Raw genomic sequence first — 18,143 nt, forward strand, 5'->3', positions numbered from 1 at the left:
GTATGGAGTCATCTCTTGTGTTGTTGGAAGAGGGTGTTTGCTATGACCAGTGTGTTCTCTTGGCAAAACTCTGTTAGCTTTTTCCTTGCTTCATTTTGTACTCCAAGGCCAAACTTGCCTGTTATTCTAGGTATCTCTTGACTTCCTACTTTCCAAAATGGAAGTTACTTACATAAATGCCTGCATTGGAATTAATGGTTTAAAGATGAATAGCTAAGAACAGTATTATTTGTGGCCATCTGGATTGTTCAGAACATGTTTTAACCAAGGATTTTAGCTCAAATATCAAGAATAAGATTAACTAGATTCTATGGAGTCACAAACAGCTACACGCCTTTCAAATCAAGCCCTTCAAGTGGATTTCAAAACAATGAAAATATTTTGGGAATGTCATGGAATGTCAGAGATTCAGTGAATGACCTTAAACTCAATTCATAGCAATCCAGAAGTCAAGGTAATTAAAAAGAGTGAAATAATGCCATTTGCAGCAACATGGATGGAACTAGAGATATCGTACCAAGCAAAATAGGTTAGAAAGACAAATACCATATGATGTCCCTTACATTTGAAATCCAAATCTGACACAGATCTATGAAACAGAAACAGACTCACAGACATAGAGAACACACTTGCAATTGCCAAAGGGGAGTAAGAATTGGGAAGGGAAGTATTGGGAGTTTGGGATTAGAAAATTAATAAATATCAAGGCCAAACAAGCAAATCATTTCTAAAAATTATCCAGGCTAAGTGAAAATATATCACCATTTGTTTAATGTCACATGAAAAGAATCTAAAAAGTAACAGTAATTCCACGTCTTAAAGTATTGTCTCAAATATATTCTGAGTTTTGTGTGTAGAATTTGGGGAGGTTTAAACAGCAAGTTGGGAGACTCAAATGTGCCATTCAAGATCTATAAGATAAACTGTACTGCCGTAGTTTTATTTAGAAATGGGATGAGTCTTAACATAACTTTGAAACAATTTCTTGTGGTAATCACATTGAGCAATGATTTTTAAATATTTCCAAATTGTGATCAACGCACAATACTAATCTGGTTTACGAACCAATTCTGGAATTCTTTTACTTAATACATAGGTATGACACTTCATTTTTAAGTATATCTGAACATTTTTTCAAATAAGAAAAAAAAATCCTTCTAGCAGCACACAAGTACCATATGTGTGAGCTGGCACAGCGTTACTCTACATCAAGAAGGTTCTTTCACAAAGTAAGAAAATAGTCTAAAGTAGCATGTCTAATCACCTCATGAAGATTACAGCTAAAATCTCACTGTAGTAAACTCTGTCTGACCTCAATGTTCTTGACTGGCAAAGAGCTGAGAGAGGCAAACAGCTGAGAAAGAATCTAGAGTGGGTGAGATTAGGTGCTGCACAGGGAGGGCTGGCTCTGGGTCAACTCTTTTGACTGGCATTTCACTAGACTAAAAGCTCGGGGCTGTGGATGCACAGATTCAGGTTTTATGGGGTCCTGCCAGCATTTCTGAGGTGGCGAGGGTGTGGCAGGTCTACTGGGAATCTGTTACCAGTTGTACTTACCCAGTGAGGGAAAGAGCCTTCTTCCTAACTGTTACATTTGCTTTATACTGCTTTGGCAAGAACGCATCTGGAACAATGCATACAGTTTGGGTCCCCACCTTTTAAAAGAGACATAGAAAGGTTAGAAAGCATTTCAGCAAAAGAACACAGAAGGAAGCCAGCGCTGTAGTACAGAAGCCAGAAGCACCTTTGTCCCCTGCATTCTGTAGGGCCCTCTAGGTAACCAAATTGCCAAAGCAATCTCTTTCCTAATCTTTAACCTCTACCTTTTCTTTTTCAATCACTTTTGAATCTCCACAATTATTACAATGTGAAAATAAGAATAATGTTAAATCTCCTTTTTAAAGAGATGCTAGGATTCTCATGGTTGCAGCCTTTCCGCACAAACTAGTCTTAGTCTTATGACCAGGGAGAATGGAAAATATTGTTAACCGTATTTTCTATGCTTGAGGGTTAAGCAATTGGAAACGCAGTTACTGATAATCTCTATCTTATAGGTGGGTTATTTATCAAAAGGGCAGCTATGGTGGGCTGTTTCCCATGGAAACCATGTTATGGATGACTAGTTTGGTTTCCAAGCAGTTTAATGCATCAGTCTTTGTAGTAAAATACAGTAGAACTCTCAAAACTTGGATAAAGGAACACAGAAACAATGAAACAAAGGAGTTTTACAATTTATTCTTTATAGTGAACTTTGATGTTAAATGGGCAGAATTAATTAGAGGGTGATTAGTATTTGAAATTTAAGAACACTTTACAGAAAATTTTAAGTATTTTCAAAGACTTTGAAGGTTAGCAGAGCTGGCACTTTATTGTACCAAATGTCAGTCTACAATGTATATTTCCCCCTAGTAACCAGCACTGTTCTCATCATTCTTAACAATGAGGTAGATTTATAGTACCCATAAAGGAACAAAACAGGAGAGAAGGAAAAGGAAGGAAAAGAGAATGATTGTCATGAGTATACTGAAAAAAATTTTCGTACGAGCAAGAGAAAGGAGGATTAGAGAGTCAAGTGAATAAATATTATGGTATAAGAAAGAAAATAAAAATAAATGAGGGGTTACAGTTATAACAGAGAAAACCATGCATGCAGTTGGCCTAAGAGGTGAAAAAGAGTATCAGAAATGTTGAAAGCTCGCCAGCAGGTGGCACCATAAAATTAAAAGCCCTCTAAGAAAAACAGCAACTCGTGATGGGGATGGAGGCTGTGAGTGAGAGATACATACACATCAGCGAGGCATATATTCACAATACAGGTGACTCTGTTCATGGAGTGCCAAGCCATAGGGTAGGATGTAAATCATACTAAGTTATCCTGAGAATGAAATTTGGTTTAATACTAGAAAAATCTACTAATTCAATATGCTAACAAACAAGCACACACACATATTATCTCAAAATACAAAGAAATTGCATTTGACAAATTTTAAGTATCCTTTTTATTTAAGAAAAACTCTTGGCAAAATAGGCATATACATATAAAGAAGTTTCATTAACCTGATAAAGGTCATCTACCAAAACAGCAAATATATGTCATGGCAAATGTTAGAAGGATCTTTTTAAATTAGCAATGAGGTTCTACATTGTACCTAAAGCTTTAGTCAAATCAAGTTGGTAGATAAGGAAAAGAAGTTATATGGATTGAGAAGACAGACTGAGAACGGTATTAACTGCAGAAGAGGCCTATTTATGCAGAAAGCCCAAAAGGCTTCAGAAATTATGAGAAATAGTAAGAATTGAACAAGATTCTTAAATATAAGATCAGCAAACAAAAATCAACTTCATTTTTATATACCAGCCACAAATAGTTTTAAAATATAACTACTAAAAAGATGGTAAAAATAAGATGCTTAATAATAAGTCTAAAAAAAGAAATAGGTGATCTTAATGGAAAATTTAAACTTTACTGAAAAGTATTAAGGAAGACATAAATAAATCCAGAGACATTACATATTCATGACTAGGAATACTTAAGTATTGTACAGATGTAATTTTTTCCAAATTAATCTATTAATGTATTTCCAACAAAAAGGTTTTTTCCCTATGGTATTTAATTATAAAATTTATGTAGAACAATAAGAAAGGGTCAAAACTAGTCAGAACTACCAAAACAAGGTGGAAAAACTTTTAAAGAAAACAGGCAAAAAAGGCTATTTCAAAGGAGACATGAAAGGTCCATAAATTTAAGAAAAATTCTGAACTATATTAGTAATCAAGAAAATGCAAACTAAAAGCACATTTTAAACCTTTCAAACTGGCAAAAAGTTAAAAATCTAGTGATAGCAAGTGTGCTCGAGTCAGTGCGGACATATTCTTCCTTTGAAACACAAGTTGATGCTGACACAGAAAAGCTGAACTGGTCAATTCCCCTCCATAGGTGCAGATCCTGTTGCTTACGTTACTAGGAAACATGTTCAAGATTTCAGGCTATATTGTTTGTAAAATAAAAAATACTAGGAACAATCCAAGTGGGCATCATTAAGAAAGTAGAAAAATTATAGTGCATTCATGAGACAGACACTTTCAGGGCAGTGAAAATGAATGAACCACAGCTATGTTCATCAAAACAGGTGTGTGTGTGTGTGTGTGTGTGTGTGTGTAATCAAAATTAGGTCAAGTCCCTATGCATGCAAAAGAAGACATACTGTAGATACAAACAGTTAAAATTAAAAAAAAAAAGGGTGATGTGATAGGGGAGGAATACCAAATGCCAAAGCGACTGGGAATGTACTATTTTAAAACCTGATGCCTGAATATCTATTATATATATATTTACTAAGAAAATGTACTGTATATAATAACTTTTGTTCATATTTCTCCTAGGCACATTCCTTTCCCTAACCCTGTTGAAAGCACTCTCTCATTTGTATGTGTTTAAAACTTTCAGAAACCAATGGAGGAAAAATACTATAATAGAGTTATAAATTTGGTTCCAATTATCTTTGATCTTTTAATCATTAGAATTTGAAGGTTTCAAGCCCTCTAGGTAGATTAGTCAATAGCTACTCTGAGAACACTGAGTAAAAGAAGCAACTGTGTTAGTCTCACAGGGGCGCACATCCTCATTCTAAATAAGTGATTCTCAAAGTATGGTCCCAGAACAGCAGCATCAGCCTCCTGGTTAAAGATCCAAGTTCTTGGGCCCCACACAGACTTGCTGGATCAGAAACTTTGGGAGGGAGGAGCCCTGCAAATTGGCATTTTAACAAAGTCTTCAGATGATTCTGATGTACCCAGTTTGAGAATCCCTGCTGGAAAATTTTAAAATTTATAAGGAAATCTCTTCATTATTACAAAATAAAACCCCTCTACCATGAAATAAACAATCTAGACAGCTGAGGAAGCCGCATTACTGGCCCTTGGAAGAATCTAACGGTTTTTAAAATCCTTTAATTCAGAGGTCAGCAAACTATGGTTCAAGGACCATTCAGCTCATCTATTTTTTTTTTTTTTGTTGAGACCATGATTTAAAAGTCAAAAGAATATGATATCATGACACATAAAATTATAAGAAAGTCGGATTTCAGTGTCTGTGAATGAAGTTTTATTGGAAGGTAGCCAGGCTCCTTCACTCACATCACCTATGGCTGCTCTCGTGAGATGCGACAGAAACTGTCTGGCACGCGAAGTTGAAAATATTTAATATCTGGACCTGAAAATATTTAATATCTTTACAGAAAAATTTTGATGACTCCTACTTTTTTCAGTAATTACAGTCTACTAACCTCAAAGCGAAATATAATCCTAGCGATTTTTCTCCGAAAAGTACAATTTTCCTTTTAATTCCACAGGCAAAAATCTAGTAGTTTAAAAGAATTCTTAGGAAAGTTAAATCAGATCCATTTTTTATCGACAAGGTAAAGCAAATAACCCACACAGAGCATCTGAAGAATGTTTTTAATTATGCTACTTTCTCTGTCTTCAAATATCTAGTAAGTGACCAAAAAAACAAACAAACAAACAAACAGCTGGTGAATTTTCATGAAATATTTCATCACATTTAGCTCTGGAAATTAGCTTAGAAATCTCCATAGGCATTTCCTCAGGTGGCTCACTTAAAGTGTGAACTTGTCTCAAGGCTGCAGAGTCTTGTTTCTCAGGCCTCACTCTGCAGCCGCCTTCCTCCGTGGCTCCTCTTTGGCTGAAACTCTCTAGGCAATCTGATCCTCAGTCTCTTGAATTTTCTTCTAGACCAAGTTCACTTCTTATTACTGAGGTCCTGCTCACCAAATTCAAGAAATATATTTTATTTAACATCTATTAACTAGCTGAAATGGCCTGTTTCTAGCCATAACCATCTTCATCTCAAACTTTATTTTCCACTAGATTTCTAAGATCCCTTGAGCACAGACCCATTTGATTTTGAGAGCTTTAACACTCAATAAAAATAAAAGGATGTTTTCTTACCCTCACAAGAATAAATCACATATTTCAACTTAAAATCTTAAAGCTATACTCACCTTCTCTTGAAAATGAGAGCACTAAACTCTTCACAGGTTGGCATTACTAGCCCATACAAGAAGTGGAATAAGTCTGATCTCCAATTTGATGGAGTTTGGTCTCCAGGTCAGTGTTACTCTATATTCAGTACAATATTTAGAGCATTCTTCTTTGCCCTCTAATGAATTCACTCACTTTAAGTTACGCAGACAGGAAAATCCTCCAAAGGGCAGTCATGTGAAAATGTCTCGATTGGAAACTTAACCTTTTATATTTTTAAAAAGCAGGGGGAGGGTGACTTTCAATTCAAAGAAACGCATACCCAAGGCACACTCTACCATTATAGTGGCCTTTGGGCAAGTTTTGTGTGTGTTAGTCACTCAGTCTTGTCTGACTCTTTGGGACCCTATGGACTGTAGCTCACCAGGCTCCCCTGTCCATGGAATTCTCCAGGCAAGAATACTGGAGTGGGTTGCCATTCCCTTCTCCAGGGGACCTTCCCAACCCAGGGATCGAACCTGGGTCTCCCGTGGGTTCTTTACTGTCTGAACCACCAGGGAAGCAGGTTACTGAAGTCTGAAATGGGATAGTGCACCTACCTTCAAGGACGCCTGCAGCATTTATGGTATCCTTGTACAGATTAGGAAAGGGTGTCTGTCCCTCCAGGCATATGGTCCCAAGGTGCATGCTTGTCTGGCACACACTAAATTTGCACGTCTGTCCCTCCACTTCTGACCTGTGCTTCTGTGGGCTCCTTTCCAACTTCATCTCACAGATAACTCTCCCTCAGGCTCACTTAGCTCTGGACATACTGCCCTCTTTCCTGTTCCTTGAACCAGTTGAAGCCCTTTCTTGCCTCAAGTTCTTTGCACATGCTTTTCTCTCCCCTTGGAATGCTTTAAAGCAAAGCTTATAAAGCAGTGTCCAGTGGGCCACTTTTGGAGAACAGACACATTGTTTGGCTTGCAAAATGTTTTCTAAATGTTTTGAAATAAATGACATGCAAACTTTAGGAGATTTTACATAAAATTACATTTCTACTTGAATGTTTAAAGCATTATTCTTTGGACACTTTTTAAAAAAGGTGTCTGCTGGCTTATCCTGGAGAATCAGAAGGCGCAGCAGCACTGAGGGTGCTGCTTTGAGGAGCTGAGCCCTCTCTGAACAGGCGTGGATTCCCCGCCAGGCCCACCGTGCTCCTTTGATCCTTCCGGGCATTTACATTTGCTGTCTTGATTTACTTTAAAATCTTTTTTTTTATATGCAACTTCCTCTCAGAGACTTCTTCCGACCTTCCTACCCTAATTATCATATTTTCCCCAACTCACTCCCTTGTTCCTTTCAAAATATTAATATAGATCTGTTGCTTTCATAGGTCAAAGATGGCTGAACATCAATTTTTCATGATCCAATCTAATACAATTTACAACTTTTAAATTACTCTGTGTTTCATGTTTTACCATACAAAGTAAGCCCATTGATAAGGATCTAGTCTTTTTCACTATTATATTCTTGGTGACTAGTATGTACATAGTACCTGGAAGGTACCAGGCACTAAAATATTCGGGTGACTAAATGCCAAGGGCTCCTCCACAGAAGTTCCTTAGTAGCTCCAGAACAAACATAAAAGCCATCTTAACCTGTCCTCAGGTCCCTAGAAGTAACCCAAGTGAACTTTCCTAACCCACAGCCCAAGGCAGTTCTACTGTCTAGCCCCTCAACTCTACAGCTGGCTTTAGTCCCAGACTTTATCAGCCTCTGCTTACATAGCTGACACCCCTGATTTTAGTATTGGAAATTACTCTTAAGGTACAATTTTTTCCTTAACCCATGTGTAAACCAGCCTTGAGAATACCACTGGACATCCACATTCCATGGGGTCACAAATGGTCGGACAGAAATCAGCGACTGAACATATAGGTAGTTCCAGCATAGCCCTTGTCTGGTTTTTGCACACATAACTCCTGCTATCTGGATGGCCCTCCTAGCTTTGCCTCTCACCCCCAACCACTGACTAACTCATCCTGAAAGACTTGGCTTAGGAATCATCTCCTCCAGGGAGCCTTCCACCAAGATTAGATGCCTTCCTTCTAAGCTCCCAGAATTCATCCACCCCATTCATTTAATAAAAATACACATATATATTGAAATATAAAAATATATGCATAGTACATTGGATAGTAAGTGCTACATAGAGAAGTAGTTAAAAGACATAGGTAGGGAATACTGGGGCAAAGTGCAATTTTAAATAGGGTGGTTAAGGGAAGGCCACACTGAGGTGACACTGAAGCAAAATCCTGGACGTGATAAGGAAGTGCATCGTAAAAAGGTAAACAGGAGCACTGGCTAGTTTAGAAGATAACACTGAAGCCAGTTGACCTCAACTCAGTGAGAACAGGGGAAATCAGCAGACAAGGTCAGAGTGACAAGCGATCAGATCTTGGGCTCTGAATGGCCACCGAGAGGGATATAGCTTTCACTGAGATGGAAAAGGTCTGGGGGTTCTTCAGGCATAAGTGACAGGATCTGACTTACCTTTCCAAGGCTACTGTCCTCATAGACTGTAGAAGAGCAAGAGAGGACTCCAGAACGCCCATCAGAAGGCGCCAACAGCACTACAAGCAATCCTGGTCTGTGGGATGCGCTGACAGCTGTGGAGGGTGTATGAATGGTTATTTTTTAAATGTATTATTGAATGTTGGGCCAACAGGTTCGTGATTAGATTGGGTGTGGATTAAGAGAGGAAAAGAAGAATCACATTACAGTCAAGGTTTGGGCCAGACCCACGGAAAGAAGCGTCGGGGAAGTGGAAGGCTGACGCAGTAATGAGTGGGTGGGGGGGGGGAGGAGGAAGACCTCAAATTTGGTTTGATGTAACAAGTTTGAGATGCCTATTAGATATCAAAGTGGAAACATCAGGTAAATAGACACACACATCTGGAGTACAAGGGAGAGGGTTTTGGCTCGAAATTTGTTTTTAGCATACAGATGGTATCTCAAGCAACAACACTGCATGAGGTCACTAAGACAGCCAAGTACTGTAGACGGGGCAGGCCTGGGCCCTGCTACACTCCAACATTCAGAGGCTGAGGTTCCCTGAACCTCACTTGTTCAAACACACACATTATTTTCTAGCAGTAGACCACAAACTCTTCATGCTCAGGACAAACTGTCTATTTTACCTCTACAGACATAGTACAGGACCTGGCACACACTCAATAAACATATGCTGAGCAACATGAATGAATATGCTGGGTTGAACAAAACTGAGCGACTGAACTGAACTGAACCTTCTAAAGAGAATCACAAAGTCCTTAAAAGGCAAACAGAAGACAGAAAAAATAGAACCCACAGGACTGAGGGAGGTACAAATACTAATACAACACTGAGAGATGAACAAAAAATATTATGAAAAACAAAAATGACATAATAAATGCCTTTAAAACACCAGGCTGTAAACAAAACATTCCATGTATATTATTACAGTCAATGCTCAGTCAGTGGTACTCTCATTTAACAGATGGAGAAACTGAGGCTCAAAATGGCTGAGTGGCTTCTGAATGTCACATATCTAGAAAGTGGCCAGATCATAATACAAACCCTGATGAAATTCATTACATTGTGCTGCTTCACATCTATTTCAGACACTCTTTAAGTGCCAAGCAGACTGCCTGTTTATCTAACCTGATCTGGACTGATAACATCTGGATCTATGTATCTATTGTAAAAAACAAAACTGCTGTTGAAAAAGTAAGAGAATCTGGGAAAGGATCCGGCACCCCTAGAAAGGGGATAACCATGGGCTAGGAAGTCCGTATGTTGACTTGACTAAACATTTCTGAGCATGCCTAAAACCTATGCAAAAACAGAACTCAGCAGCTGCAAGAGCAATAGAAAGATGGCAACTACTACAGATTGAGGACCTAGACTTCATGAACCTCTCTGGTACATTAGCTTAGAATTTACTGTGACTCTAAGGGAACAGGAAGAGAGGCAGACTGCAAACCACTAACATCACTGTTTCTTCTGATTAACATGAAATATCATTAGCACTTCGAAACTAATCTAGGTTGTATCCCCCCAAAATATTTGGGGTCCAAGAAAATCACTTAACCAAAAGTCTCTAGGTATAAGAGCAATATTTAACCTGAAAAGTAAAGTCTGAAATCAAAGGACATTTTCCTAAGGTCAGAAAAGAAGATCACATAAATAGTAGGATGAATTAAGTTGATCTACCTCCTTAAAAAACAAAGAAAACTTTGATATTCTATGAAGTACTTTTGCCTCTGCTTGGTGTCATGGTCAAGTGCTTCGTTTGCAATTATCTGACCTTGCCATTTTTCATTTTTAATCAAAGTAAGCAAATGAAAACTCTACACTGAGGAAATGGTGGCACTCAAAGGAAATTAAAAACCAAAAAGCTACCAAAGTACCTTTAGAAAATCCTACCCTACTGATTTGCTTCTTTTTTCTTTAAATAACATTTTCTGATTATAAAATTTGAAGAAGTCAAAGGAGTTTTATATACTGACAGATCTTTTACCCTTTAGCCCTCAAAAGTGAAAAGACCATTACAGCCATCTCTTTTAAACTGAAATACAGAAATCCAATTTATGAAAAGGAAAAGTGTCTACTTTTCTTATAAAGATGCTTCTATAAGCACATATTACTATTTACATTTTTAAAAAGTAAAAAGTGCACCTACATCATTTGAGTAAACCAAAAACCTCCTTTATTTTAAGAATATCTAAATCTTTTATAAACTTACCTCATCCACACTATGACACAGTATCTTAAACAGGATAAAATGCAAGCAGTGTTTGTACAAGAATACATGGCAGTACTGTTTATAAAGCAAAGTATTAGTAAAACTATAAATGTTCATAAGTTAAGGGGCATCTACATAATTAAATACTGTGGTAGTTTTGTACTTCTATGTAATAATTTCCAAATTACACCATTCAGTGAAAGAAGTGCAAACTATGTATACAGAATGCTACACCTCATGTAAACAAGAAGTAGTATATAACATACCCACGCTTCTGTATGGATAGGTAATTTCCAGGAGGCATAAGTTGGAAAAAAATACTGGGTTGGCCAAAAGTTCATTCGGGTTTTTCCATAACATCTCATGGAAAAATCTGAACTTTCTGGCCAACCCAATAGTTAACTTTGGGGAGAGCTGCAAGACTAGAGGACAGAGGGAAGTAAGCTTAACTTTTCTGTATTACCTTATTTCTACCTACTGACTTCAGTTTCATGGTTACATATGAAAATTAAACTTTTTTAATTTTAATGATTTAACCAAGTTCTTTAAAAAATGACACTTAGTCATAAAGTAGTTAAGTATGGCCTAAAGTACTTTTACAAAGGCAACTTCAACACGTGATAATAAAGACAATGAAAAATGTATGTCTTAAAAAAAGAAAAATGTATGTCTTTAATAGCTATAACTAAATAGCTACTTTCCTAGTTTTTAAAATTTTCTTTACGCATAGCTCAAAATTCTTTTAATAAAAAAGAGGGAATCTGGCAATAATAATTATTTTAATGATTAAAATAATCTCCAAAAAAAGTAACCAAAAGAGAAAAAATCCTTCAATACTCCAGTTTTCTGAAGCTTAGCTGTGATACAAACTGTTGCTATATATAGATATTTACAAAAATCAACACAAACAATTAACCAGTGTTTGAGAAGGAAATTCTACCTGTACTGTTTGGGGTAATGGATATCCTGATATTTACTTAAAGTAAAAAAGTAATTTATAGTAAAAAAAAAAAATGGTAAACTTAGTGGAAGGTTAAATAATTAATTAGCAAAAGCGCTATAAGAAAGCTGAATATTAAATTATATTTCAATACTGGCTATTCTAACATAAACCATTATTATTCAGTAAACTCTATTATAAGAAAACCAGATACACTGATATTAAAGAAAATGCAATTATTTAGTGGCAGAGAATCAATATTAGGATGCCTACTCAGTGATTAATTTATAACTCTGATGCTCCCCAGGAGCTTGAATTTTACAAATTAAAGAAAATTTTTCCAGTCTCATTAATCAAGTCAATATCATGTTTCTTTGTATACTGATCATAATAACCTCTCATTTTAACTCCTGAACATTTTATCTCAACTTTCCTTCTGATTTTTTTACTACTTTACTTTCAATACGTTAATTTGAGTTCATGTCTCAAGTGCCTAACTAGTTTCCTTGACATATTCACAGGGTCAAATCTGTCTCATAACTCTACCGGGGCTTTGCATAAATAGCAACTGCTCTGCAAATCACTGGAAGAATGACTGCCTCTATGAATGCATATGCATGTATGTATTAATCTTATTACTTAATGGAAGAAAATCCATGCCTCCTGGTTTCCCATTCATCTTTCCTTTCATAATACCATTAAACTGAAAACCTCTTAAAATTTCAAATGCCTAAGAACACATAATAGCTCAAAAATAGGTAGTGGGGAACATTTTCCTACTTCTGTACATCATCACATCAGTAATTTAGAGAAGACATACTGGCTTCCAGTCTTCCTAATGCTTGAGAATATTCCCAAAATGTTAAGGCCAACAATCTGCTCTAAAAATGAACTTGCTTTTCCAATGGATGTATCTTCTATACATTTTGATAAAAAGCCTTTGGATACAGCCTATGCCCCCCCACCTCAATTCATTATATTCTTAAAACATCAAGTATACTGAAATGTAATGTGGCCCAGCACATTAAACTGTAAATGATATACACGGTTAGGTTCTGGGTTCTAATTCAGGTTTTCTACTGTTTGGTACTCTAGTTTTTACAGAATGAAGGTATTCACAATGTATTTTAAGAATACAAATAAAGTGCTAAATAAAAGCGATTTGATTTTGCCCCCAATCAACAGAAATATTTTTCAACATTTTTAGTTTTTAAATTTTTTAGAAAATTAAAGTGAAAGTCCTAAGAAACTAAAATGTGTGATCATGTAGTACATTTGCAAATTACTAATGAAATAATTTAAAAGAAAGCAAACATATTCATCAGATTATGATTTCGTTTTACATATATTTTGTCTTGATAAGAAGTACTCTTAAAACACAAATTAAAAAGCTTCAAACATCTACATTTAATCTATATACCAATGATAAATCAACATATTTTAAAGTTAGTGGGGGGGAAAACCATCCATCTGTAACTCAGATTACCAAAAGAGCATACACTTATATTCAGAATTCTACGGCCGAAAAATTGAGAAGTATATTAAAATTGTCTGGGGGAAATACGCAAAAATAAGGGGAAGAAAACAAACATATCATTTGGGCATAAGCACATGAATCAAAAAAAAAAAAAAAGAAAGCTAAGTTGATGAGCATAATCAGATTCTCAACTTTAAAAAACCTTCAGAAATTTCCAAATTAATTTGTTCAAAGTTGTCACAGCCAGTGAAGAATTAGGTATGTATATTGAGATAATCTGGAGAAGGCAATGGCACCCCAATCCAGTACTCTTGCCTGGAAAATCCCATGGACGGAGGAGCCTGGTTGGCTGCAGTCCATGGGGTCACTGTGAGTCGGACACGACTGAGCAACTTCACTTTCACTTTTCACTTTCATGCATTGGAGAAGGAAATGGCAACCCACTCCAGTGTTCTTGCCTGGAGAATCCCAGGGACGGGGGAGCCTGGTGGGCTGCCGTCTATGGGGTCACACAGAGTCGGACACGACTGAAGTGACTTAGCATAGCATAGCATAGCATAGCATTGAGATAATCTTCATTGAGTTGTGTTTCGATATATATACTCCCTTCGTAATTATCTGAAAGAACTTTTTCCTGGACCCCTTAAAACTTAGTTTTTCAACTATAAACAATTCTTAATAATTCAAAACTACATGGATGTTAACATTTGGTCAACACATGCCAATGAAACAGTAAGTCTGGAATCTAAACGTCTGTATCTGATCCCAGTGAAATGCTCCAAAAGAGACATTCTGATTCAGAACTATGAAATCGCTTATAAAACTAGAGCGTAACAGAGTACGACGACCTGCCTGTAATGAGAACTCAGAATCTAGTGTATTTGTTCTTGGATGTTCTTAGTTTCCAGCTCTTTTTTTGTCCCACTAAAGAACCCACTCTTAAAAGCTCACAGATAAAATGGATGTCTTAACTGTCTTCAAAAGATGTTATTTGGAAAACAAGCGGAAGGAAAAACATTACCACATATAGCAAACATGAGAGCAAATTACATCTAAATGTTTGCTTTAAACACTCAGAAGGCAGTAATACCATTTCCATGACCACAGCCTTTCTGCAGGCTAATTACACTATAGCTCTTTCTAGTCCACTGTACAAAGCAGCATGAATTTTCCTTGGGAGCAAAGTTCAGTTATTATTCCCTTCTGTAAGTGCATTCCCAAAGGGACCAGATGTCTTCAAATCAAACTAAACCACCTCAGCGAAGGATTAAAGCCCCCTTTAATTCCTGACTCAACCTTCCATATCTTTACCATCCTGCAGTCAGAACACAGGAAATTACATTTTCTATTCCAGTTAAAACAGTCTATTTTTCATCTCTCTAGACTTTGACCACTCTACATAATCTCTCTTTTGTCTCATTAATAGTTCCTTCATTAAAAGGCATTTTTTTCCTCTTAAAAAAAAAAAACAAAGACTAAAACACAGGCGACAAAAGAAAAACAAATTACATTACATCAAAATTAAAAATGCTTGTGCATCAAAGAACACTATTGATAGAATAAAAAGGCAACTCACAGAATGGGAAAATATTTGCACTCGTATATAGGCTAACATCCACAACGTATAAAGAACTTCTACTTCAACAAGTTTAAAGTGGTAAAAATATGAATATACATTTCAGCAAACAAGATACCGCATCATAAGGAAATTAAAGTCAAAATCAAGACGAGATACCACTCCATCCACTTGGATTGCTATTAGCAAAAGCAACATGAAAGGGATTTCCCTGGCTGTCTAGTGGTTAGAACTCAGCACTTTCACTGCTGTGGCGTGGGTTCAATTCCTGGTTGGGAGACTAAGATTCCCAAAGCAGAGTGGCCAAATAAAATAAAACAAAATAACAATTGTTGGTTGAGGATGTGGAGAAACTGGAACTCTTATGCATTGCCAGTGGGAATATAAAATAGTGTAGTTGCTGAGAAAGACAGTATTGGCAAGTTTCTTAAAATATTAAACACAGAATTACCACATGATTCAGCAATTACATTCCTGGGTATATACTCAAGAACTGAAAGCAGGAACTCAAACAGAGATTTGTACACTAATGTACATAGCAGCATTGTTCACAACAGTCAAAATGCAGAAATAATCCAAATGTCCATTAACTAATGAATGGATAAGGGAAATCTGGTATATGTGTACAATGAATATTACTTAGCCTTGAAAAAGAATAAAACTTTGATATGTCCTACAATACCGATGAACCTTAAAAATATGCTAAGTGAAATAATTTAGATACAAAAGGATAAATATAGGAGTCAGTCCACTTATATGAGGTACCTAGTATTGTCAAATTCAAATACACAGAAATCAGGATAATGATCACCAGACACTGGGGAAAGGGAGGAATGGGAAGTTAGTATTTAATGGGTAGAGAGAGTCTGTTAGGGCTGATGAAAAGCTCTGGAGATGGAACAGTGGTGATGTGTGGTTACAAAACAATGTGAATACCCTTAACGTCACCAAAGAGTTGAAAATGGTTAAAATGGTAAATCTTGTATTTTAATACAATAAAGTAATGAAGATTCAGCTGAAATCTAACTCTACTAACCTTCTCAGTATTGAACACAGATTACTATACTGACTGGTTGTCAATTGGGTATAAAATGAGTCTTTTTATAAAGTTAGAAAAACTTTTTAAAGAGTATCTTTAAATATTGATCAGTGTTTAAAATTTGACCTATAAAATGAAAATTAAGTCATTTATCAGATAACAACCATACTTAAGAAACTGTACTGTATATTCTTATTCTCTACCGGTTGCTTATTTTCCTCTATTGCTCTTCTTTATGTTGTGGTAGTCTCCTTCATCACACAGTGTATCTTTTTATCCAAATTAGCTAAAATTTAAAAGCAAAATAATTACATAAATGGAATGATGGCATATAAAACTAAAATGCTACATCTGAATTACATAGATTTTAGAGTATAAACAAAAGGAAAGAGAGGAAGGAGGTAGTGTTGCCCTATGAGTCTAAGACATTCCTGCATATCTAGGCCTATAAGATAAAACATCGTTTTAAGTCGCAAACAAGATATAATGGCATACATTACAATACAGTGCTAGAAGGCTTTGATATAATAAATCCATATTTTATCAAAAGGAATTTCCCCAAGGCTTATAACACAAATCTCAGAAATTCTGATCCCATGTTACCACTAAGAAAATGGACATATGGCTATATAGACTTAGTTAAACACCACCAGTCAACTACTTTTAGAAGCAAACTCAATGACATGCATAATAATCAAAGTAAACCTAAATTTTAAAAATGTTCATCAAATAAAACTGAACAATTAAACCAGTAATAAATTACAAGGATGGAAGCAACTGACTAGATTACAAGCACGGAGGAATCTGGGCATACAAATACCATGAATCAATAAAATGGTGTTGCCATCTTAAATTTAGTACTGTAACAGATTATTGCAAATGATCCAAGAGCTAAGATAAATATTTGAGGTTTCACACTTTAAGATAGTCCAAAACAATGGGTCACAGTCATTCTAATCATACTTCTATATCCTAGAATATACAACACACTGAATAAAAGTGTATTGGCTAAATGTGTATGTGTGCTAAGTTGCCTCAGTTCATGGCTAGACGAAGGGCAGTTAAGAACCTGGAACTGTTTAGTAGCTAGGGAACTCCATAGCCGAACATAAGCTTGAATTTAAAGACATGCCATGGGGTAATTATCTCAGTCATAATTTTTAACCCTAAAATTCTGTAAGAAATGATAAAGAATATTTCAACTCCTAAGGCAGCACTCAGTCGTGTCTGACTCTTGGCAACCCCATGCACTATACAGTCCATGGAATTCTCCAGATCAGAGTACTGGAGTGGTCAGCTATTCCCTTCTCCAGGGTATCTTCCCGATCCAGGTATCGAACCCAGGTCTCCCACATTGCCAGTGGATTCTTTATCAGCTGAGCCACAAGGCAAGCCCAAGAATACTGGAGTGGGTAGCCTATCCCTTCTCCAGCAAATCTTCCCAACCCAGGGATCGAACTGGGGTCTCCTGAATTGCAGGCGGATTCTTTACCAACTGAGCTATCAGGGAATCCTCTAAAGCAGCATATGTAACCTCAAATCAGAAAACTTTTGTTATCACAGTTTAAGGGAGGTTGAAATATTGAGGCAGCAAAGCAAGAAGTCATCATCTTTCCAGAGGGAAAATGGTAGCTCTTAAAATCACTAAGATGGAGACATTAAGAAATAGGTCCACTGGGAAAAAAGGGGAGTTAAAATTAACTGGGAAAGCCAGGGATGAGAAGGTGACAGGCTTTAATATATGGTAGGCCAATTTTTCCTTGCGAACAGTGTACTACGTGAGGAGTCATATTGCCTTGACGGTTTATGAAGTTATGCTATCTGCTGAATCCACAGTGCTTTTAAAATGTAGTAGAATATTTGTCATTCTACATGATAAACCACACAGGACTATTTAATAGACTATCTTCTAGTTAAAAAAAAAAAAAAGAATGAAATACAGAATAAGAAAAGCTAAAGTTCTGTTTATTTAGAACAAACAAACAAGAGAGAACTACCAGGGTAGTTCCATATTTAATGTTTCCCCTTATTATAGACAGATATCTAAGCTCTGGTTTACTAATCAGTCCAGTAAATTAATGCTAAAGGCAATAATCCCTATACTTTAAAGTTTTAGATTTCAAAAAGACTAATTACTTTCATTATGCATGCATACATAAAATGGGATGCTTTGGGACCTAAAAAATCTTTTTATCTTCAATTCTAAAAATATCACCAACCAACAGGTAGTTAAGAGCTGAGACAGAAAGTAATGGTATTTTTAATCATAACATTGGAACTCTTTTCTGATGATAACCAGGAGTGAGTTCTAATCAGTCTAAGGTAACTTTGTAAGTGTTAATT

General features: G+C 36.3%; 1 protein-coding gene across 1 annotated transcript in view; it reads right to left on the bottom strand.

Moving 5' to 3' along the window:
* Nucleotides 1–1,561: 1,561 nt before the first annotated feature.
* RDX (radixin) overlaps nucleotides 1,562–18,143 on the bottom strand; it is a 99,469-nt gene continuing 82,887 nt past the window's right edge. The window contains exon 15 of the mRNA XM_070803382.1: nucleotides 1,562–1,655. Coding sequence (XP_070659483.1) covers nucleotides 1,589–1,655 — 67 coding nt within the window. The 3' untranslated portion in view covers nucleotides 1,562–1,588. The remainder of the gene's footprint in view (nucleotides 1,656–18,143) is intronic.

This window comes from Bos indicus, chromosome 15 (genome assembly GCF_029378745.1).
Source record: "Bos indicus isolate NIAB-ARS_2022 breed Sahiwal x Tharparkar chromosome 15, NIAB-ARS_B.indTharparkar_mat_pri_1.0, whole genome shotgun sequence".
NCBI lineage: Eukaryota > Metazoa > Chordata > Mammalia > Artiodactyla > Bovidae > Bos > Bos indicus.